Genomic DNA, 24878 nt, shown 5'->3' on the forward strand with positions numbered 1-24878 from the left:
AGGCAGAATAAAAGTAACTGAAAGTAGTTTAGTGTATTTTGTTTTAGTATTTCACTTAACCTTTGGTCAATAAACTGACTCTAACTGATTTTATTTATTTGAAATAATTACATTCAGTAAGACATGTTGGATTGATTTATGTAAGAAGAGCTAGATAGTATAACACAGGCGCAGACTGCATCTAGCCTTGTTGCATGCTAAATGTGTGTGTTAGTACCGTTGTGCTGGCCCCGTTGTCTGACTGAGAGGTGTTTGATTGACAGCTGAGGATTTGTGACTGGCCCGTGAATCAAAACAGCAGGTCTTATGGCTCAGAGGAGGCTTTGGGGATTTCTTGGCAAAGGTAAACGTTTCCTTTATTTTCAACCCACCTTTCCTTCTAGTCTTTTCTGTGTTACCTGTTTGCTGTTCTTTTATCACAACCTGTGTATAGTGGTGCATTTTCCATACTCTTTCTAAAAATTTCCAACAAAATTTAACATATAAATTGGCCTTGTACTTTTGTTAGACCGGAATACACATACACTTGCACACACCTTGTCCGATCTTGTCTATCATGTTGCCTTATTTAACTGTTTCAGTATAAGAAAACACATTTTAGAAAGTTGCATTCTAGCATAAAAGTATACCTGACCTGGGTACGTAACCCTTAAAAAATGTGTGGACTAACATTATTTTGCATGTTTATAGATTTTCGTAATACGTAACACAAATACAGGAATCTCTACATCCTCCCCCTATTAAAACATACCATCTCATAAAAGCAGGTCAACTATGGCATATGTAAATATATGTGAGTTCTTGTTATTAACAGTCTTCATTTGTATAATCAAATTCCATATACATTCATCTGGTAATAAACAAGTTCCAGAAAACAATCAAGAACATTCACCATGTTTTGCATCCCAAACTACTGACAAGTGTACCAAACTTTCATCTTTCAGACTAGCACACTCTAACAAGTGGTGTAGTAACTTCTCTGTTGGGTTTTGTGGCATATAATGTAGAGTTTGGTATTCCACCAAGTTAGCAGACCAGCTAACTAACTGCTTGTGTTCTAGCCCCTGAAAGTTTGGAAGTGTACCATTCACTATTGGTATATCCTTTGCCACTGCTATATTCTTAGCAGTTTGATTAATATTAGCCAAACATGTCAGAAGTTACCATTATTATATGCAGTTTAAGTAGCACATAACTTTAGCTAACTGCTAATATGAAAGTAAAGTAATAAGCTAATAAGCTCAGATTGCTTAAACATCAACTTTGAATTCTTTTTCTTCACACGTAATTAGTTTACATTTTAAATAAAAGAACACTGAAGTTTTGCACAGTGAAAACAATTTTTGAAACCCAAAACATTAACCATATAAATGAATATGTTCAAGTTTAGCAATGTAGACCATTATGGCCACATTTTACAGCAGAAAATCTTCCACTAGACTTTAAGACCTCTCGTAGATCAGGTTATGCAAAATATATAAGTTTAGTGTTGACTTTACAGGTTTTTTTGTTAGCGAAAAGGTAGTTCAATATTTTTGACCTGTAAAGGCAGTGTGATTCTGCAACTTTGTTCCCAAGCCAAATGCTGTTCATTTTTATCAATACCTTTGTTAAAAATGTTAATTACATCCTTATGCGCCTTTGACCAGTTTGACTAAAGCATGAAACTGTTTGTACACTTTTGTAGGTTGTGTGTGTCCGTGTATAGAACAGTGTATTCATTTTTTCTCGCTCTGTGCATTAAAGTCCTGGAATTTCTAGAAAAAAAAATAGCTTCCAGTGAAATTCCTGTGAAAGCGAGCATTTAGGGTTACATTTCAGTAGAAGTTACAAAGGTCAGATCATATTTTTTATTTTGTTTTACTAGTCACCACTGTAACAGCTTTCTAACATGCAACACATTATATATCATAATATGTCCAACTCTTATTCTAGAAATATTTTACACATGTAATTGATTTAAAATTCTGAACTTTTGTTGCTCTAAAAATCTGTTTGTTGGCTAAACTGCTAGATTTACTGAATAGGCAACTTTAGTTTTAATATTAAGTTGGTAATTCACACTGGACAGGGCATCAATTCATCACATGGTTACCTATTTGTCTACATACACCTAGAGGCAATATTGAGAAGTCAATCCACCATATATTTTTTTTCAAAGGTGAGTTAAAATAAAAAAACCCAGACTTCAAAACTATTCTTGCTTTGTGGCACCCACCTGCCAGTTGTGCCACTATTTATGTTGTATGCACAAATAATGTTGAGAATAATATGTCTAACTATTCTCAAACATTCAATAAAAAGATATTTGTATTTAATCTTTAAGTCTACAGGCTTCTGGTAGGGTAGTTAATAGAGTGGGTCTTGCATGGTGACATGGTTGGAGACCTTGGCTTGATCATTGCCTCTGTTCACTGCCTGTGAATAGTTTGGCAACTTCTATTTATTTATCTATGGGAGATGAGCCTGTAGTAAAGAGTCTTCTGTAGTTCCCATTTTTACTTTATTTATTGGACAGTTTTTAATCTATATATGAAATTGCTACTTATTTGCTTAAAGTATAAAGAAAGCAATATATTTTACACCTTAGATTGTTAAATTTTGTTAAAATTTAAAGCCTGTACCAAACTTTCTGTTTTTTTCTTTCCTCTTTAAAAATACCATTCACTCCATGTCTGTTGTTCCATCTATATGTATCTCAGTCTAACAGACTCTTTAGGATATTTACTTTCCTTTGTGTCTATATCCCTCTCCCCATGCCTGGAAAAAAAGACTTGCTCAGCACTTCCTCTCAGCTTGTATTCTGCTGCAAGGTCGAGTGGCATTGAGCATGCTCAGAGTTGTTCTGCAGTCACTGGGCTTGCTGGGCCTCTTTCTTCAAATTAAGCTCCATTTAAAAAATAAAACTAACCACTTGCCTATTTTAAAATTAACATTGAATGGTAGTTCTAGAAAACTTGCATTATTTAAGACCAACTTACATTAGTTGATACATTTCTTTATAAACTGATTTTTTTTTTTTAATTAATGTTTAAGTACGGTGGCATTGGTACAATTGTTAACGCAGGTGCCCACATCATTGACTCAGGGGACTGTGGTGAATTCCTTACCTACGGTCAGTTTAGAGCTCTGTATGTTCTCCAGGGGTCACTGTAAATTTTCTGTGGGTACTCCGTTTTCCTCGTATCTCTCAAAATTATGCTGAAAGTACATTGGCTCCACATTTCTCACGGCTGTGAGTGAGTACTTGGATTGTGTGGTGTCCTGCAATAAATTTTTATCAGGGCTGAATTTTTCCCTCATGCCCTGTGTTTCTAGGTGTTATTGGACCTACTGCAAACCTGACAAGAATGGCCACATGCAGTATACATTGAAAAAAATAAACGTTTTAATGAGTTTTGTGTAATGAGCTTTGTTTTCAGTCCCACTCAACACCTTTGGGATAAATTGAAATGTTGATTGTGAGGCAGGCCTTCTTGTCCAACATTGGTCACATTCAAATTCTCTTGTCTTGTGGAAAAATGTATCTACAGGTAAGGAGGCTGTTGTAACTGTGAAGATGGTAGGGATATTATGTATAATTAAAGGATGTATTGTTATATATTTGTTTGAATCATTTTTGTATACTTCTCATTTTATTTCCAATACACCTGCTGCTAAGAGAAGTTTTCCGATAAACACTTTGATACTGTTATTCTTTTACCTGCTGCCAATGAAATTTCAGTTATTCAGTGACATGTATTGTATGCAAATGTAATGTGTAGCCACATGCGTACAGTGCTGCACTGGCTAAAAATCGCATCTGCAACTCCAAGCCAAATTCACTTGCAAGCAACCCTGCTTCCTGTCATATGGCAGGAAATGAGGTCAGCAACCCATTAAGATGCCATCAGATAATCTAATTTAAGGTCTGATCCTCAAGTGCAGCATGCTGAATGCTTGCCACTACAGCTGAGTGGACTCTGCAGAGAATGAGAGCCGGGTGAGCCGGGTTGAATTTGGATGCTACTACAGCTGGGGAGAATCTAATAAAGGCAACCAGACATGAGGAAAGTTGTTTGTTGCCCCCCTTCCCCCCAGTCCCAGGAACCCCCGATCCTCCAGTGCATGGGGAGTTTGTCATGTCTTAAGCCATGTGGTATCCAAGGAAAACCAGACATTAGGTAATGGCAGACTGAAGCTAAATTTGTGAAAGAAGGGGTAGCACCCCGTCAGCCCCGGTGATCAATCGGCCAGGACACGGCACTGTGGGTGCTCTGTTATGTCCGAGGCAGAGTTTGGAGGACAGAAGGGTTAAGTATTATGTGCAGTGTGCTGAAAGTAACCCCCTGTAGCTCAGCTCTCCTTCTTCTCCTTCTTTTTCCTGTGGACTGAGTGGTATGTTGCACAAAGAAAAAGAAGGAAACAGAGAGAAAGGGATAAAAAAAAAAGGTATTTAAGAAACTACAAAGCCAAATGGCTGCTGAGCGTTTCCCTCCTCTGTGTCGTCTTTGTTTAGCAAGGTAGGGAAAACTTAATCTTTCATTTCCTGTCAGCTGATTTCTGCCAGGTCATGAACAGACGTAGAGTGAGAGTAGGGAACAACAGCAAGAAGTGAGAAAGTCAAAAATAGTGAGGAAACAGAAAACCTGTTCAGATAGTTTGTCTGCATACCATTTAAACGACTTCATCTGGAGGTGTATGTGCTATTTTTTAGTAATTACTTTTTAATACACACACACACATACACCGATTAGGCATAACATTATGACCACTTTCCTAATATTGGTCCCCCTTTTGCTGCCAAAACAGCCCTGCAACTCTGATGCACTGTTTATTCTGACATCTTTCTATCAAAACCAGCATTAACTTCTTCAGCAGTTTGAGCTACAGTAGCTCGTCTGTTGGATCGGACCACACGGGCCAGCCTTTGCTCCCCACGTGCATCGATGAGCCTTGGCCGCCCATGACCCTGTCGCCGATTTACCGCTGTTCCTTCCTTGGACGACTTTTGATAGATACTGACCATTGCAGACCGGGAACACCCCACAAGAGCTGCAGTTTTGGAGAAACTCTGACCCAGTCGTCTAGCCATCAAAATTTGGCCCTTGTCAAACATATTTCTGCTTCTAACACATCAACTTTAAGAATAAAATGTCTACTTGCTGCCTAATATATCCCACCCACTAACAGGTGCCTTGATGAAGAGATAATCAGTGTTATTCACTTCAACTGTCAGTGGTCATAATGTTATGCCTGGTCGGTGTATAATTATATATATAATTTTTTGTGTTTCATTATTTCTATAGATGTTTATTTATTTTATTTTTTATTTTTTTTCATATATATATTATATATATATATACAGTGTATCACAAAAGTGAGTACACCCCTCACATTTCTGCAGATATTTAAGTATATCTTTTCATGGGACAACACTGACAAAATGACACTTTGACACAATGAAAAGTAGTCTGTGTGCAGCTTATATAACAGTGTAAATTTATTCTTCCCTCAAAATAACTCAATATACAGCCATTAATGTCTAAACCACCGGCAACAAAAGTGAGTACACCCCTAAGAGACTACACCCCTAAATGTCCAAATTGAGCACTGCTTGTCATTTTCCCTCCAAAATGTCATGTGACTCGTTAGTGTTACTAGGTCTCAGGTGTGCATAGGGAGCAGGTGTGTTCAATTTAGTAGTACAGCTCTCACACTCTCTCATACTGGTCACTGAAAGTTCCAACATGGCACCTCATGGCAAAGAACTCTCTGAGGATCTTAAAAGATGAATTGTTGCGCTACATGAAGATGGCCTAGGCACAAGAAGATTGCCAACACCCTGAAACTGAGCTGCAGCACAGTGGCCAAGATCATCCAGCGTTTTAAAAGAGCAGGGTCCACTCAGAACAGACCTCGCGTTGGTCGTCCAAAGAAGCTGAGTGCACGTGCTCAGCGTCACATCCAACTGCTGTCTTTGAAAGATAGGCGCAGGAGTGCTGTCAGCATTGCTGCAGAGATTGAAAAGGTGGGGGGTCAGCCTGTCAGTGCTCAGACCATACGCCGCACACTACATCAAATTGGTCTGCATGGCTGTCACCCCAGAAGGAAGCCTCTTCTGAAGTCTCTACACAAGAAAGCCCGCAAACAGTTTGCTGAAGACATGTCAACAAAGGACATGGATTACTGGAACCATGTCCTATGGTCTGATGAGACCAAGATTAATTTGTTTGGTTCAGATGGTCTCAGCATGTGTGGCGGCAATCAGGTGAGGAGTACAAAGATAAGTGTGTCATGCCTACAGTCAAGCATGGTGGTGGGAATGCCATGGTCTGGGGCTGCATGAGTGCAGCAGGTGTTGGGGAGTTACATTTCATTGAGGGACACATGAACTCCAATATGTACTGTGAAATACTGAAGCAGAGCATGATCCCCTCCCTCCGGAAACTGGGTTGCAGGGCAGTGTTCCAGCATGATAATGACCCCAAACACACCTCTAAGACGACCACTGCTTTATTGAAGAGGCTGAGGGTAAAGGTGATGGACTGGCCAAGCATGTCTCCAGACCTAAACCCAATAGAACATCTTTGGGGCATCCTCAAGCAGAAGGTGGAGGAGTGCAAAGTCTCGAATATCCGCCAGCTCCGTGATGTCGTCATGGAGGAGTGGAAAAGCATTCCAGTGGCAACCTGTGAAGCTCTGGTAAACTCCATGCCCAGGAGAGTTAAGGCAGTTCTGGGAAATAATGGTGGCCACACAAAATATTGACACTTCAGGAACTTTCACTTAGGGGTGTACTCACTTTTGTTGCCGGTGGTTTAGACATTAATGGCTGTATATTGAGTTATTTTGAGGGAAGAATAAATTTACACTGTTATATAAGCTGCACACAGACTACTTTTCATTGTGTCAAAGTGTCATTTTGTCAGTGTTGTCCCATGAAAAGATATACTTAAATATCTGCAGAAATGTGAGGGGTGTACTCACTTTTGTGATACACTGTATATATATTATATATATAAATGTATTATATATATATTTTATTTTAGTAATTTATTATTTCTATTCATGTGCTGTTTATTTTGTTTATTTATTTATTCTGTTATTTATTCTATTATTTTCTAACATTTTTACTTGTTTGTTTTTTTTTCTTTTTTTATTATATTTATTATTACATGATATATATTTTTTTATGCATTTTTTCTTTATTACCTTTTTTATTCTGTTTATTATATTGTTTAAGGATTTTTCTAACATACTTCTTTATTCTGTTTGTATTTTTCTTTCTTTGTCTCTCTCTCTCTCTTTCTTTTTGTCTTTTTCTCTGTGTTTGATGAGCTCTGACCTGGTGTGTGCTCTGTGATGGTGAAATGACAAACTTAGCCGCTATTGTTTTTAGTATAGTCTAGGCCAGGCCCCTGGCTGCATGTGATTAGTGTAAAATGCTAGACTAAATTATGAGGCACATTCATGGGCACAGTGGGCCGTGGCACTGCAGGCTATCATGGGAAAAATGAAGTCAGTGTTTTACATCCTCCAATACCCCAAAGCTTACAGCAGGCATCAGCCTGAGTCCTCGTGTTCCCTTTGGAGACAAAACAAATTGGTAAAGTGAACCCCCTAAATCCCTCCTGTAAATAAAGCTAATTCACTGAAGCTATGCACCTGCAGCCTGTGATCCGGGGGAAAAGTCACTGACTTTCTTCTCTACACTGTTGCCTTCCATCAACCAGCCCACTATGCCCAATCCTACCTCCAGCCATCTCTGTCTCCTATTTTTTTTTTTCGTGGGGTTTAAAGTAAAAGAGAGGGAGGAAATAATGGGGTGGCTGTGTGCACTGGGTGCTGTTGAAAGAGCAGGAGCCCACTCGGTAATCTGCAAACAGAAAGCAGCGATTGTATAAGACAGGTATTTAAGAAGGAGACGGGATAGAAGGAGGGGGACTGGTTTCTGGCCTGACTAATTATTCGACACATGTACATACCATTCAGACCCCCCGCTGTCCTCGCTCCAGGGAACAACATGCTGTTTGTGTATCGCAGCGTCTTCTGCATTCAAGGCCTGTGCCGTGGCTTGCAATTAACAGTCTTGTGTTGTTGTGCGGCTAGCATGCGCTGAATGCGGATGGGAAAGTGCAGTACACAATCAGCCTCTGACTTAACCCTATTGATCAGAGAGAGGGTGTCGGCCCTGCATGGGACTCCCTTCTCCTGATCCGCTAACTGAAGAGGCTTTGTTCCACTTGCTTTCCTGAGATATCTGTGCTAAAGGAGGGTTCAAGCTCTTCAGACTGTGGGAAATCACAGAGATCTATTGATATCTGTTACATATCTGTAACTGATGTCCTTCATCAAACCTGCTGATAGTTATGTTTATTGTCTGTCTGCACTTATGTAATTTCCTAAAATATATCTATATAATCATTGAGAGTGTATCATATGCTAATGAACACTTTTTTTATCTCACTGTCATGGCATCATCTGTTTTGGTGGCTACAATACGGCAATGCCTTTTGCGAACATATGCTTATTTAAGTCCTTTTTCTATAATAATAATAATAATAATAATAACAACAGTAATAAAAATAATTCATATAATAATATGTTGCAGGTTTTTTATTTTAGTTGCAAGTTTTTATTGCATGTATTAAATAATTAATTAAAAATAAATAAATAATTGATTTGAAAGATTTGATTGTCTTTCATTAAAGTGCATTTAAATATATATACACTGATCAGCCATAACATTAAAACCACCTCCGTGTTTCTACACACACTGTCCACTTAGTAGTTCTACAACTACTGACTGTAGTCCATCTGTTTCTCTGCATGCTTTGTTAGCCCTCTTTCATGCTGTTCTTGAATGGTCAGGACTCTCCCAGGACCACCACAGAGCAGGTATTATTTAGGTGGTGGATCATTCTCAGCACTGCAGTGACACTGACATGGTGGTGGTGTGTTAGTGTGTGTTGTGCTGGTATGAGTGAATCAGACACAGCAGCGCTGCTGGAGTTTTTAAACACCTCACTGTCACTGCTGGACTGAGAATAGTCCGCAGCGCCCTGTGATCACTGATGAAGGTCTAGAAGATGACCAACTCAAACAGCAGCAGTAGATAAGTGATTGTCTCTGACTTTACATCTACAAGGTGGACCAGCTAGGTGGGAGTGTCTAATAGTGTGGACAGTGAGTGGACACAGTATTTAAAAACTCCAGCAGCGCTGCTGTGTCTTATCCAGTCATTCCAGCACAACACACACTAACACACCACCACCATGTCAGTGTCACTGCAGTGCTGAGAATGATCCACCACCCAAAAAATCTATAGGAGTTCTGTGAGAGTCCTGACCATTGAAGAACAGCATAAAAGGGGGCAAAGCATGCACAGAAACAGATGGACTACAGTCAGTAATTGTAGAACGACACAGTGCTTCTATATGGTAAGTGGAGCTGAAAAAAAGGACAGTGAGTGTAGAAACAAGGAGGTGGTATATATATATATAAGTGCATTTCTTTGGTAATTTAATTGTCTTATCTTTTCTTGTTTCTGTTCTTTTTTCCTTTTTTCTTTCTTTTTTTGCTGAATAAAAAAATTATTAAAATAAGAATTAAAAATCATTTTTCTCTTTCTTTATCTCTTTCTCTCATTTTTTTATTGTTTTTGTATTGTTTTAATGCCCTTTTAAGGCAGCTACTTGCAAATCAAGAGTTTTTTTTAAATATCGTGTTTATTGTTGAGTAAGAGGCTTTTATAAGATTACAGATTATTTAAGTGTTTGTTTCTTTACACACAGTTTATTAGTATAGTATACTGTGTATTCCACTGTATTCACTATAATTTCTTTTGTGTGTTTGTGTGTGTGTGTGTTTGCAGTCCTGGTACCTGGGCGAGCTTAATTCCATTCCAAGTGTCGAACGGGACTCAGATTCTGCCAACAAATGTCCAGAACTACAGCATAAACATCATTGGTGAGCCTCTTCTCCAGGCAGAGACAAGCAACTGAGGGGTGCGAGTGGGGGGCTCTGAACTGACAGATCTATGGACAAACCAGCAAGCAGCACTTATACATTTCGCCAATGACTTTTACTCCCTCCCACTGAAGGACTTTGACCTAGACCAGGATAGTGGGTTGGGGTGAAGCTGGCACGAGCCTCTCCAAGCCAGTTAGTTATTGTGTGAGGACACCCCTCAACTGACATACTGTGATATTTACCATACCGAAAATTAGATGCCTTAATGTTTTTGCATGATGTTAGTCTTGCATAGTGATTTTTTTCTTCATTCTTATGTCACAATTTCTAGTCTGAGTTTATGAGCAGGTATAGAAGGAGAGGTGCACAAGGGCTGGCTAGCTGGACTATTTTTTGTTTTGTTTTGTTTTAAGGCAGGCTCCAGTTCTGATGACCTTATCAAATAAGACACAACCCTAATCATGACTTATTCATAGGAACACATTGAGCAATTGAGATTTTTCTTGTCTTCTAAATTGCATTTTCCGCAATCAAAAGGCACTTTTGGTATCTTAAACCTTGTCAATCCTGGGCTTGGATCTCCTTTAACACTAAAGGCTAATATCTAACTAAGAGTTAAGAACTCAGATTTTTATAGTAGAAGAGAAAGACCTGTATTTCTAGGTTAGAAAACCCCATTGGATGTTTTTCATGTATCCTTTACAAAGGATTTTCAAAAAAAGGAAAAAAAACAAAACTGAAAATATCTCATATGAGGCAAGTGCAATTGAAATAATTTTGTACTGAAGGGAAGCTATCATAGTCTGTCTGCCCTGGGACTCTAAAGGAAGGGGGAGAAACTATTTTAAGTTCTTTTATTTCTACAACAGATAAAATCACATTAATCGTTCATTTTAAAACAGAAAAGTTGTGATGAGATTAAAAAGAGATGTGATTGACGGTCAAAGTTTACCTGAGCGGAACACAACACAGCACTTCTCTTGAGCCATACCCAAGCACTAGGGTAATTTTTTATTTATTATGTAAAATGACAAACAAAACTTAAAAAGATAAAAATGTAAAATATGGCTCAATTTGATGGAATTCCTACCTATTTAGTGTGCATGTTCATTTGGGCCATTAGCTTCTAAAGCTACTGTTTACATTGTGATATTACAGGAGGGATGCAGGCTGATAAAGTAATTTAAGAGAAAATGAGTGTGTGTGAGAGTGTGTCTGTCTGTGTGTGTGTGTGTGGGTGTTAGTGTGCATGTTTCTTATGTTAAATCTGCACTCAGTTAAACACTAACCTGCAGGGTGAGGCTCTGTCTCATGGTGCTTCTTTTATGCCCAATTTGGTGAATCTCTTCGTTGTAGTCCCAGAAATCTCGAATCGTTCACGGCAGTCCCAATGCCACCGCCTCTTTAATCAGATATATTTATATAACTAATTTTTCCAATAATCTTAATTTGCACGAATTATATATAGTCCACATTACGTGCCTTGCCTTTGGATATAGAAAACATCACTACACTTGTTTTTGCTGCATTTATTACTGTTTTAGAAAGAAAAAAACATTTTTATGATAAGAAATATTTTGTACTCTGGATGAAATTGTGTCATTGTTTATGTTTAGCTTCACTTACTTCTTTATCTCACATTTACAGTGCATATCAAGGCTGTGTATAGTTGCTGTTTTAAAGTTTGTAATCCGACAGCATTATTTTTCAGTATTTTGGTGTTTTTTCTGTTCATCATCCAGACATTACTGGGAGGGAGGGGTCCATAATTATAAGAATTATGCAATACCAAGTTTTGCCTATGTAGGTAGTGCTTTTAGCTATGTCGATTAGAAGCTAGTATGGAGATACAGATAGATAACCATTTATTTTGTTGATGTTGTCATTGTTAATGTTATTGTTCTTGTTGTTATTTTCAGTTAGTTTTCTTTTTATTTGACCAAAGTGGGAACTGCTTTCTATGCAGTATAACAAGGTCTTTTTTTTTTCTCCCCTCAAGTGTACTGAAAGCTGGAGAGGTGCGTGCAAGGATTGTTAAATTTAGAATTTAGTTTTCTCAGTGAGGGAGGTCATTATTGTTTCACTTTGTAGTCTAAAAAAGCGCTGGATGATGTGAAACGGCTGTAAAGGCACTGATCTGTCTACTGTGACTAACAAACAACTTTGGGTTTTTTTTACGTCACACTGGGGTGCTAGTATGATCTTAGAAGAAAGAAAGCTCAACTTGAGACTGACAATCAGCATAAAAATTTGGAGACTGACGTATTGATTTTAAATTAGATATAAATGAGGATTGTGGACGATTTCATCCAGTTATTCAATTCTATAATTTGTTCTCACTCAGCATTTTTTAATATAATCACATAATACGTTTCACATTTGCTATTGTGTCTTAAAAGCTACGAACACTACACTGTTTGCATATTATTATAAGTAGCAATATGCAGTTACAAAAACAGATGCCTTAAATCTTTACAAAAGTGACTTGTTATAAAATGCGTTACAATCATCACGCCATCATGCGTGTTAAAATCTTTTACAATCAGAAAATAAATTTGCTGTGGTTTATTGTTTCTTATCTAGAAGATATTTCCAGTCTTCGAGAAGTTAGGGTCAGGTCAGGTTCCGAGACAACATACTAGCTTGATATCTATGTTTTATATTTGCCTTCTGATAAGCTATGGACATCAGAGGAAGGGCTAGTTTTAGCCCATCTTAAAATATCTCATTACAAATTAAACGTTGAGCACTTACACAGCACATAGGCAATCATCCACCTACAGTGCCCTTTCAATTCAACTATGAAGACGCTTCATGAACTGTAACTCACAACTGTAACTTAGGCATAACGCATGTAGTGATTGATTGTTATCAGTTTTATTTGTTAGATAAAGACATTCAGGATATCCTTAAAATGATCAGCCACATTGCTCTTTGCACTTGATCTTGATAACTGCCATGCTGCCCAACAGCAGTTCTAAAATCATCCACGTCTCACAATCTACCTAAAAAAAACAACAACAAAACAGGAAACAACTCAAGTCTGGCTCTTTCTTCCTGCACAAATGTACTAATTACAGTTAAAAGAAAAAAAATAACTTGTTCACCTGCAGTCGAAGTGCTTTGCAGCCGTTTGACCATTGACAGTGCCACTGAAGTGCATTTTCCTTATATTGTCGGCAGTGTTGGAGGTCAGAGAATAGGTCTTCTTGTTCTAGCTGTATCTGAAACAGTAAAGATGGCCATGCTGATAATAGGCCATAATGTCTGGTAGTAGTCCTTAGGGAGTAAAATCTGTTCTGGTAGTGCTGTTAAGCTAATGCAGTCGTGTTGGTCTGTGTGGAGTGTGTAGCAGAATGTGACTCTGACGCTAGAAGAGATTAGCAAATGAGGTTCTTTTCATTGAAATGCCTGCTTGGTTGACAAGTTTGTACACTGTAACTCTTTTTTCCCCTTTTTCTTTTTAATATTAATTTTATACTAATTCTTATTTTGAAAACAAACTACAGCAAAAATCATTTTGAATCTGGGTTTTTTATTAACTTGCCCATAAAAATAAGAATTTAAAGAAATCTGGGATTCTTTTGCTGGGCTGTAAATGTTAAAAAATTATGAAGGTCATTTGTTTCATGTTGTTTCATGTTTTGTTAGATTATGTTAAAATGTAATGTCAAAATAAGAAAAGAAATGATTAATTCCATGTTGGCTATTAAGTTTTGCTGTTTAAATAGCAAAATAGAATATGAAAAAACTAATAGCATCTTGTCGTCATGTGCAGCTGTACAACTGCTATCTGGGTTGACCCTGACACAAAATGTGTTTAGCAAATGTGTTTTTTTTTTCAATTCCCTGCCTATTTAGAAAAAATACACTGTATTTTATTTACCCTATGTAACTTCCTTAACAAAATAAGGAATATGCTGTCCAATTTGTACTGTAAAATGAATCTACAACCAGCTTGTTTTGGGAATGGACTCGGTACAACTCTTGCTGCCCAGAAATAGAGAATTAGAATAATTTTTAATTTAATTTTGTCATGCGTATACACTTTTAATGTAGAACTTAATTCCTATGACTGTAAATGTTTCAAATTTAATGATGAAGGTAATTTGTAGTGCTTCATGTAGATTAACCTGGAGTGTTGTTTTTTCTAGTATGGACCTAGAGTTTGTGACTTGATTATGTGATATCGATAATAGGGAAAATATAATGATTCATGTTGGGTTGTTTTGCTGTTTCGGAATTAACTGTGGAAATCCTTGTCCCTTTAAAAAAGGCAAATGATTTCAGTCTATCATCAGTGATTACCAGGGTAACTTCTTAACGACGTAGTGTCATTTTTGATACAATGCAGTGCATCGTTTGGTTTCTGATTAGACATTATTTGTTGACACTTAAAAATGGTGATTTTGAATCATTTACTTGTGTCCACTGTGGGCTGTGAATGCCATGTTAAGTGTTAGTCGCTTGTGTTGTGTAGTTTTAAGAAGTAGAACTTAAACTCCCAGAAGCCTTTGCATGGCCCCACAGACATCTCTCATCACAGAGGAGAAATTGGCAAATGGCTGAGTATTTGCACTTTCCGCAGTTCCCACTACCCTTTCATTGGTGCGTTGTTTAGTGTTTGCGTGTATCATCAGCTCTAGTTGTTCAATCTAAATTTTAATGATTGTTGTGATGTCACAGTGTTGCTTACCATAGCGCACAGTGTTATGAGGCTTATGAGAGGAGTTTCGGTCATTTTTTCCCTTTTTGTGTCTCTGTAGGGATTTTAGATATGTTCCTTATTTTTAAAGGGCTGATCATTTTTTTAAATCAGTTTATTGTTGAGGAATGAAATTTTCATAGTACATGTATTACATGATATGAGAGGATGGTCCGGTAGAGTTAAGTATTACGTTTGGGGGTTAGTTATGAAAGCCATGCTCATGGACACTGAGAAACCCACAAGTATTTTCCTTATGCAAGGAGGCACGAGTGGCACTCACGCAATATCTCTTCATTAGTTTATCTAAAAGTGGATCACTACAGGGAAAGACAGTCCATTTTTCATTACATTTTCCAAGGGCATTTCCAGTGGCATGAAAAGACATCAGGTCGACATGAACAGGAACATTTAAAAAACCAGCATATTTTAAAATGTTTACCAAAAAAAGACAAAAAAAATATATACAGTATATATGTTAAGTAGTGCCTGTTTCAGCTCAAAGTCTCATTAGACTTTCATTGTACATAAAAACAACATATTAATTTTATTTGGGAATTACACAAAAACATGTGGGTTGCTTATTCCTGTAACCCCCCACCCAACCCCCCTGCCCTTCAGGTTTTATGTGACGTGTCCTCTTTATACGTTTTGTGCTCTGTTCAATTTTGAAAATTTGAGTGCCCTGGTGTCTCAGTATTTCTTTGATGAGATTAAGTAAATAGTTGGGCAGTGTGTTTCTTTAGATTGTCAATGCTACACTTAGTACTACAGTAGATTTTAAATATGCTTGCCAGCTCCACAGCAGGGTTGATTTTTCTAAGGTCTTGTGGCACTTTTACACCCTTGGAAAACACATTTGTAACACAACAACAACAATTTAACAAATGTAATAAGGTTGTATCAGCCTTTAATGAGTGAAGTAACACAAAAAGTGTGCGAACAAAAATGCAAAAGGCAATGTAAACTCCTGAATGTACATTATGGATGATTAAAAAAAATCAGGTATACTTTGAGAATCTGTACAGCGAAGGCCTTTGATTTTCAGCTGTTTCATTTTGATTTTGAGTTCTACAGTTTTCATATACGGTGTTGCCTTTAAGCTAGCTGCATTTTGGTGTAGGGGCTAAAACTGCCACAAGATTTCAAATGTGTGTAAATAATGCTTGACTTTTTGTGATTGTTACTGTTATATCCAGCCTATACTGCTAGCAGCTGTTTTTACTGCAGTCAATTACTGGAAGTGGATATATTTCCTATGCAAAACTGTTTAAACAATAAAATGAGCTATGCTACAAAACAGTCTCTTGTGTTTTTTTTGTGTCATGTCTAATGGAACATCCTCTGATATTTTGGGTAGTATGATGCTGAACAACTAAACTTCTACTGAATATGTGTAACCTGCTAGCCCTCAGACAGTATTGCATGAGAAACCATCATGCTAATTTGATAAATATAGCTACATGCGCTCAGGATTACATTGAAATGCTGTTGTCACTTGTCAGTTCATTGTTGCATCAAGAAATGCAATCTGAGACAATTGTTGTCTTAGACAAAGACAGTGGAAATGTAAGCTGTGGTCAGGTAAATCCATATTTCAGCTTGTTTAAAAAAATCAAGTTCTACGTGCCAAAAACAAAAAGGACCATCCAGACTGTTATCAATGAAAGAGGCAAAGGACAGCATCTGTCATGGTATGGGTGTGCATCAGGGTGTTTTAGGTATCAAATTCAAGATTTGTTGTTGTTAATCAGTAAAAAAAATGTAAGTTCTTTAGTCAGATAAGACAAAAACACATAGACATAGAAGCCATTTAGAAAATTAACAATAAATAAAAAATACTTATTGATACATATTGTTGGGGATTTGTAAAGTTTTGTGGCTGTTTTTCCCACAAAGCTCTTAAAACTTTGTACCTAAATGGACCATGAAAGCCTTTACTAAGATGCAAATCCACACTAAATGGTTTGATGAACACAGAAGCTTTTGCCATAGCAATTCCAGTTGCCTGACCTAAATCCAGTAAAAAGCTCTGGGATGAGAGAGTTTCATAAATAATGTATATATATATATATATACTGTATATATAGTATATACTGCATATATATATATATATATATATATATATGAGACAAGAACACACTTCTACAAGAAAACGCTTGATTCACTACGTTGGCAATGGGAAATTACACAAAGTACAAAACCCCAAATCAAAACAAAAAAAATACAAATGCAGTCTTCCTTACATTTACTTTGACTTTTATTTGATTGCAGACAGTTTGAATCAAAGATATTTGGTCTTTTTTAGAAAAAAAAAATGGACGCCATGTGCTCCGGACCAAAGACGAAAAGGAACATCCAGACTGTTATCAGCAACAAGTCCAAAAGTCTGTCATGGTATTATTATTATTATTTACCTTTATTTAACCAGGATGATCTCATTGAGATTTAAAATCTCTTTTTCAAGAGAGACCTGGTCAAGAATGGCAGCAACACACATCCGTTACAATACATAAAACAAAACAGTTTTTACAATTTTTATCAAAAAAAAGACACCATAAAACAGCTAAGAAAATAGACACCATTAAACAGCTAAGAAGTATCTTATGAATTATGGGTATGGGGCTGTGTTAGTGCCCTTGGCAAAGGTCATTTACACTTCTGTGATGGCAGCATTAATGCAGAAAAGTACACTGAGATCTTAGAGCAACATGTGCTGCCTTCAAGACGTCATCTTTTCCAGGGACGTCCATGCATTATTCAACAAGACAATGCAAATGGCATGGCTGTGGAAGAAGAGGGTACGGGTACTGGACTGGCCTGCCTGCAGTCCTGACCTGTCCCCAATAGAGAATGTGTGGAGAATTTTGAAATGAAAAATGTGACGACGATGACCCCATACTGTTGCACATCTTAAAACGTGTTTGTGTGGTGAAAAGGAATGGCAACATTACAAAGCTTTACTGTCCCAACTTTTTTTGGAATGTGTTGCAGGTCTGAAATGCAGGAATGGATGTTTATTAATAAATGAAATGAAGTTTCAATGAAATAAAAATGAAATGCTTTACTGTCCCAACTTTTTTTGGAATGTGTTGCAGGTCTGAAATGCAGGAATGGATGTTTATTAATAAATGAAATGAAGTTGACCAAACAAAACATGAAATATCTCAGGTTTATCCTGCCTGCAATCAGATAAAAGTCAAAGTAAATGTAAGAAACTTTGTGTTTTTATTATTATTTGCATTTTCCATGCTGTCCCAACTTTTCCTGAGTTGGAGTTGTACTAAATGCTAGAATGCTGTGACTGCATTGAACTACTGTTTCCATCTCCTCCAAGCTAAATTATTATAGTAAAAAGACTTACCAGAACAATAAGAATAAAACATGGTTAGTCAAAACATTTTCAATAACTGATGTGACATATCTGTTGCCTTAAGGTTATTTAAACATTTATATTAGGCACTTGCAGATTTATAGAGCTGACATGTGATAAATCAACTTTAGGCAGTGTTTGCAGAAGAGGAATCAATTTGCATGTTAAATTGACTTTGGTGTTGACTCTCAGTTCTGCCTTCAATATGAAAATCAACTCTTTCGGGATGAACTCACAGCTATTCAATTTGATACACTGCAAACTGATTGCTGGATCACTTCACACATTTAATTTAACAACTTGCTAGATACTTCATTTTAAAAAGAGATGTAAACAACCTGATTCTGTAAAATATAGGCAAAACGAAAGCTTCACTACTTATATAACCATTACTTTGAGTCACTAAGACCCTGATCTGGATAAAGCTGTCATCTAAGATAAAAGACTGAAATAATGACGTCTTTTTGTACAGGAACAAAAAACACCTATATATTAAACAATGTACTGGAGAATAATGATATAGAACAGCCATTATTTATGAGTTTGCATGGCAGTAGCCCCAAGCAAAACCAACTTTGTGTAGTTAAAGCATTAGTCATGACTTAAACTTGCCTTAGGAAACATTTGAAACGTTGGCAGAGGCTTATGCAAAAAATAAAAACTGGCAACTGCTAATGGTTTACAGTTGCAAAGTTTCTGAACCCTTCGACACAAGGATTTTAACTACATAATTAAAAAAATGTGGTTTGTCATCATTCATAAAAATGACGAAACATTTTGTTTAAACCAATAACACACAAACTATTGTACTTTTATTTACTTTTATACTTTATTAAACACACTGATTACACATTCACAAATTAAGCTGAAAGAAAAATAAGTCAGGTGTTTCTAATAATAATATAAGATGTATGGTGGGGGTTGTAGAGATTCCCGGCCTTATTAAAAGGCACAAAGTCCAAGAGAGATCTTCTCAATAAAAGAAAAAACATAGCAATTTAACTGATACAGTTAAGAAATTAATTCTATAGTGCACATGTATTCAACTCCTTAAATGTTTCCAGATTTTGTAGTTATAAATTGAAATTGACCTTGTTGGGATTTTTACTGTCATGTACACTGTATATCAATATAACACGATATGTTGTTTTTAATAGTTTTAATTGCAATACAAAGATTAAGTAAACAAAAAAATGTATTATGTATTAGGTTGCGCAATATGAATTTATGCAACTGGCTCAATACTTAATCAAATCACTTTTGGCTTTAATGCTTACTCTATGTCAGGTTCAATGGAGATGTTTGTCAAACAGTAATTTTTAAGTCTTGAAACAGATTCTCAATTGGATTTATATTGGAGCTTTGACTTTTAAGTTTTGATTCACTCCAGCTTTGGCAGTATGTTGACGGTTGTTGTCCTGGTGGAAGGTAAACCTCCACCTGTGGATCCAAGGCATTCACCTGTGGGTGTTTTCTTTAAAAATAGGCCTGTGTTTGGCTCCACTCATCTTGCCTTTGGTCCTGTCCGGTTTGCTAGTCCCGGTTGAAAAAACCCCAAAACATTTCCATAACCTGATTCTGCCACAATGATTTACTGTAATAATGGTTGCTGGATTTTGTGTTGAACAGTAAGATTAAAACATACCTTTTTAAAACTTCATATTGGAATTTTTTAATAACAGCTTTTTTATGCCACTCTTCCATAAAGCCAAACTTTTTATGTATCTGGGCTGTGACTGACCTATAAACAGTTTCTCTTGTTCTAACTTTGGATCTCTACAGCACCTACAACACTCCTGGCCTCCTGTTTTTTTGTAAAAAGACCTTTTTAGGTCATTATTGTACCATATTCTTTTACTTTTTTATTAATGAATTTAAAAGTCTTAAGTGGAATTGTCATCTTTTGATTTTTTTTTTTTTAATTTTTTCTCTTTTTTTATTTTGTTTATTTATTTATTTTACATTGTTTATTTTTACTGCTGTTTCTAATAAACTCTGGGGCCTTCCTGGAAACTTTAATTACCATAAGTAGACTCTTTTATGCTTTAATTTCTCATGGCAACTGATTGTACGCAACTAATTTAGCATTTTCAAAGCAAATGGGGATAAAAATTATGCAATCACACTTTGATATTTAAATTAATTTTCATTTTAACTTTAGAATTATGGGATATTATAGATACATAACTCTATCTCAATTTTATTCTATGTTTCTAATGGAATTCTAATGGAAGGCTTTATTTAAAATAGAAACATTTTGGATTTAAATTAGCCAAACCTTTTTCTAACACACATCAATGTGGCCATTTATCTCTTGACAAATTAAACATTAGCACAAGTTATACAAGTTGTTTTATCAAATGCTCTGCTATACACCAATGAGGCAGAACATTATGACCACCTTCCTAATATTGTGTTAGTCTCCCTTTTGCTGCCAAAACAGCCGTGACCCGACGAGGCATGGAGTTTGACACCTTTCTATCAGAACCAGCATTAACTTCTTCAGCTATTTGAGCTACAGTAGCTTGTCTGTTGGATCGAACCACACGGGCCAGCCTTCACTCCCCACGTGCATCAATGCCTGTTGCCGGTTTACCACTGTTCCTTCCTTGAACCACTTTTGATAGATACTGACCACTGCAGACCGGGAACACCCCACAAGAGCTGCAGTTTTGGAGATGCTCTGACCCAGTCGTCTAGCCATCACAATTTGGCCCTCGTCAAACTCTCTCAAATCCTTACGCTTGTCCATTTTTCCTGCTTCTAACACATCAACTTTGAGGATAAAATGTTCACTTGCTGCCTAATATATCCCACCACTAACAGGTGCTGTGATGAAGAGATATTCACTTCACCTGTCAGTTACCCTGGTCAAGTGCTGCCATTATGTAAATATTTAAGAACAAACTCTAAAAGTTTCAAAAAGAAACAGATCAATTTGAAAAAGTGCCTCTCCTCATTTCCAAACTTATAAACCAGTTCAAGACTGCATCTGGAAGCAATGTTTGCACAAGACCTGTTTATCAGGAGCATCATATATAGGGTTTTCATGTTCAGGCAGGTGCGCATAAGATCACTAAGATCACAAGGTGCAAGTGCAAGCATACAGCCACTAAAACACATTCTTTGGAATTACACATGCTTTAAAATGTTGCAGTTAGCTACCTTATTACCCAACATCACTGTCCAACCTGACTCTTACTCTTGTTGCTAAATCAAGGTCATAGGCATGAAGCACTGACCCAAGTAACTGCCTTTCTTTTACCACCTTCAAGATCAACATTGGTTAATTAACAAAGACACTTCTTGCCAGTTGTCTTCTGCCAGTTCAGCTGCCGTGTATCATTTATAATGGTTTACTGGCGAATAAAACTACTAAGATTAACAGTAAATATGCACTTATGCCTTACAACTTAATCAGTAAACCTGACCCAAACTTTTTTTCTAATCCATCTCATTTATTTTGCACAATGAACACACAGTGTGTCTTATTTTGGACTCATTTTGTAGAATGAGAAAAATAGAGCTATGCTGCAGCATTGATGGGCAAGAATTATGTTGGAGTGGTTGTAAATACCCACCACTGTGTGTGTGAGATAAGCCAGCAGCACTGCAGGCTGCACTTGGTGGCACAGTCTGTGTCTTTATAATCCTGTGGCATGCTCAGAGCAGAGAATTATGCAATATCAGGCCTCAGTAGGTGCCATGTTGGGCCAACATGAAAGCCAATGGCCTCATGAATCCTTATCAACTGGGTGGAAATCACCTGGTTGTGAACACTTTAAAACTATAAAACTAAACAATATGGTGCTACACTGATATAAAAAACCCATATATAATGGTTATCAATAAGCTGTTCGACAGAATAAGCCATAAGGAGCACTTTTGGCTCTTTACACATACTCATATTTTTCAGGCCCTGTTGTTGTCAGTTTTGATGGAGCAAGGTGGAGTTCGGCCTGATGTTTTGTGGCGCAGCAGAAGATGGTAAGTTTCCCAAGGTTTCAAATAATGACTGATAATGTGAGACACTGAAGCGCACATTCCTACCTGCCTTAGCCACCAACAATACAATATACAGGGGATATTCAAAAAGTTTCCACACTTTTATATTTTGGTTGGAACCGGTGAGGGCGGGAGGAGTAGTAATCGGTTGTGTCTAAGAGACTGAGAGAGCTTATAGTCCGGATTTGGCACAGTCTGGTTTCCACCTTTTAGGACGCATAAAAAAGCTTTGAGGGGAAGAAGATTTCCATGTGATGATGATGTGAAAGCAGCGGTGCATCAGTGGCTACGTGCTCAACCAAAAACATTATGGCATTAAAAAGTGGTACGACGCTGGGAAAAATGCATTGGAAGGTGACTGTAGAAAAGTGATTTAATTTGTTTTTAAAATTCGTAATAACTAGAGTTTAAAAAAAAGTGTGGAAACTTTTTGAAGGACCCATGTATTTATGTAGTATATTTATATAAATTTCCTCTTTAATAACATGACATTAAAAAGATCATTTTACTTGGATGGCATATTTTAATATATAAAGTTGTTTGTGAGTTTTTTTTTAATTTATGCAATTTCTCCCAATTTAGCATAGTCAATTTGTCTTCTGCAGTTGAGGAGGGTATATTGCTGCTTACGCCTCCTCTGACCCGCGCACAGCCCTTAGTGGAACCCTTTTTCACCTATGCATTCTGCACAGGCACCTCTAGCTGCTAATCAGGGTCCTTACACAGCGTTTGAAGATCAGACTCATGTAGTCCGGTCATCCGGCCCTAGCAGAAACTTGTCTGCTGCAGGCACTGCCAATTATGCCTGCTAGATGGCGCCCAGCCGACCGGTGGCAACGCCGAGTTTCGAACCGAGGAGTGCAGACTCTCGGCGCTGGTGTGCTAGCAGTATCCCGCTGTGCCACCTGGGTGCCACCTTTTCTAATTTTTAAGTGTTGTTGTTGCAGTCACACAAATTACATTCATTATATAATTGCAACAGTATATATATGGCAACAGTATGAAAAAAGTCCCGTCTTGTTCCAGCATGACGTGCACAAAGTGATATTAATGCTCAGTTCTATGATGGGATGTTAATGGTCAAGTGGCCAAATACTCAACATGGAAAAAGAAAACGCATTGTGAAGCACGCTTGACTGTGGACGGTGTCACTCCTGCTCCAGCAGCTAGACCAACTAGCTTTATTTATATATGCAGCTATTTTGTTCTTTCTGCTGCTTCCATATTTAGTAATTGCCACAGTAGATCTGGACCACATTTTTTTTTACCAGAAGGTTGCCTCACCTAGGTATTTTGTCTAGAAGATATGTTACATCTTAAATCTAACTAATGACAGAATACGAACGAATTCGAAAGAGAAAACGTCAATGACCTGGTAAGAAATACAACAGTGACTGCATCTCTCTGACGTTAAGCACAAAGGAAGTTGTGTCATGATGTGGGGAGCTTTTACAGCTGTTGGTACTGGTGAGCTGCATCAATAAAATTTACACAGAAATGCTTTACAATACTCGGAAGCCACTTTATCAATTGGTTTGGTTTCTTTGCTAATTTCTTGCTAATGATTTGTTAGGACCATTAAAAGTTTAATGTTTTGCCATTTCAGGCTTGAATTATTTATTTTTTTATTTTGCATGCCATTTTTCAACTATTTCGACTGTTTGATCCTTAACTTTAAACATAAAAATCTACATAAAAAATAATAAATAAATAAATCAGAATAAGTCTGGTCGCATTCATCTGAACAGTATGACCCCAGAGTCAGCATTTATTGGTTTATGTGATCGTTATCGTTCGGTGGTTATCCATGAAGAAGCTCTTTGTGTGGCCCCTGGTTGATGGGAGCGTGGGATTTTATTATGTCTGTGCATCAGTGGGTGTGTGTGTGTGCAGAAACAGGTGTTCAGCATTAAAGTGTTTGTGTGTGTATGCGGGGGGTGACTTCAACACAAAGCGAAAAACACCACGTCCTTGTCTTGCGAAGTGGCATGCGGTTAGTTGTAGTGGTGGGGGGGTGAGGGAGCAGGGTACTGACTGAATGGTCTTCTTCTCCCTGGTGAAACACTTAGGATTAGCTCCCTCACTTTCCCACAGACCCCCCCTTCCCCCCCAAAAAAAACACACACACACCGGCAATTTGCATACTACACAGACAAGAAGGGATGCAACAAACAAACTTGATATTGAGCTCTGCCGGGCAATTCAAAGGAGCTCACAGACGTACACCCCTGCCATGCTCCGTTCTCATACAACCCTGCCCCTCTCTCATAAATGCATTGATGCCTCCAGCCCTGGGACATTTTGTGTTTGTTTGTGGCTGGGCATTCTGAATGAAAGATGACATACATGAATGCCAGCCAACATGGGCACAGATGGATATCTGCATCCCTGCAAGGCAAACACCCGAATATCATAGACATGCTTCATTCCAAAATCATGTAAATTCATTTAAATTGGTACACCTATTGCGTCCAATTATCGAAATGGTTTTCCACTAAAATTGGAAATGTACTTTTGTATTCCCTCCACATTTAACTAAAGGATCTCAGTAAAGTTCAGCACTGATGTCGAGCAAAAAGGCTTTAATTAGATGCATCCCAGTTCATCTTAAGTTTCTCCATACCAAACCATTTTTATGGAACAGACTTTGTAGAAAGGAAAGGGTTATCAATGTTTGCAGTAACTTAGCATTAAGTGCTTAGCACCCGGTAAAACACGCTAGCACACCAGAGCTGACATTTTGAACTTGTCGGTTTGAAACTCAGCTCTGCCATCCGGCAGGCTGGGTGCCTATATGAACAAAGATTGGCTTGTTGTTCAAGGGGTACACAAAGCTGATCC

The 24878-nt window shown here is 37.4% G+C and overlaps 1 protein-coding gene across 6 annotated transcripts in view; it reads left to right on the plus strand.

Annotated features, from left to right (window-relative positions):
* Positions 1 to 24878, plus strand: part of LOC134312279 (nuclear factor 1 B-type) — a 145331-nt gene that overhangs the window by 93103 nt on the left and 27350 nt on the right. For 4 of the 6 annotated variants that reach the window (XM_062994109.1, XM_062994105.1, XM_062994104.1 and 1 more), the window contains exons 11-12: positions 264 to 343; positions 9857 to 15959. The exons of 1 other annotated variant lie outside the window; for it this stretch is intronic. In XM_062994109.1, coding sequence (XP_062850179.1) covers positions 264 to 343; positions 9857 to 9986 — 210 coding nt within the window. In that variant the 3' untranslated portion in view covers positions 9987 to 15959. Of the gene's footprint in view, positions 1 to 263; positions 344 to 9856; positions 15960 to 24878 lie in introns of those variants that run through there. One more of the 6 variants, XM_062994107.1, reaches the window with a different exon arrangement.

This window comes from Trichomycterus rosablanca, chromosome 4 (genome assembly GCF_030014385.1).
Source record: "Trichomycterus rosablanca isolate fTriRos1 chromosome 4, fTriRos1.hap1, whole genome shotgun sequence".
Taxonomy (NCBI): domain Eukaryota; kingdom Metazoa; phylum Chordata; class Actinopteri; order Siluriformes; family Trichomycteridae; genus Trichomycterus; species Trichomycterus rosablanca.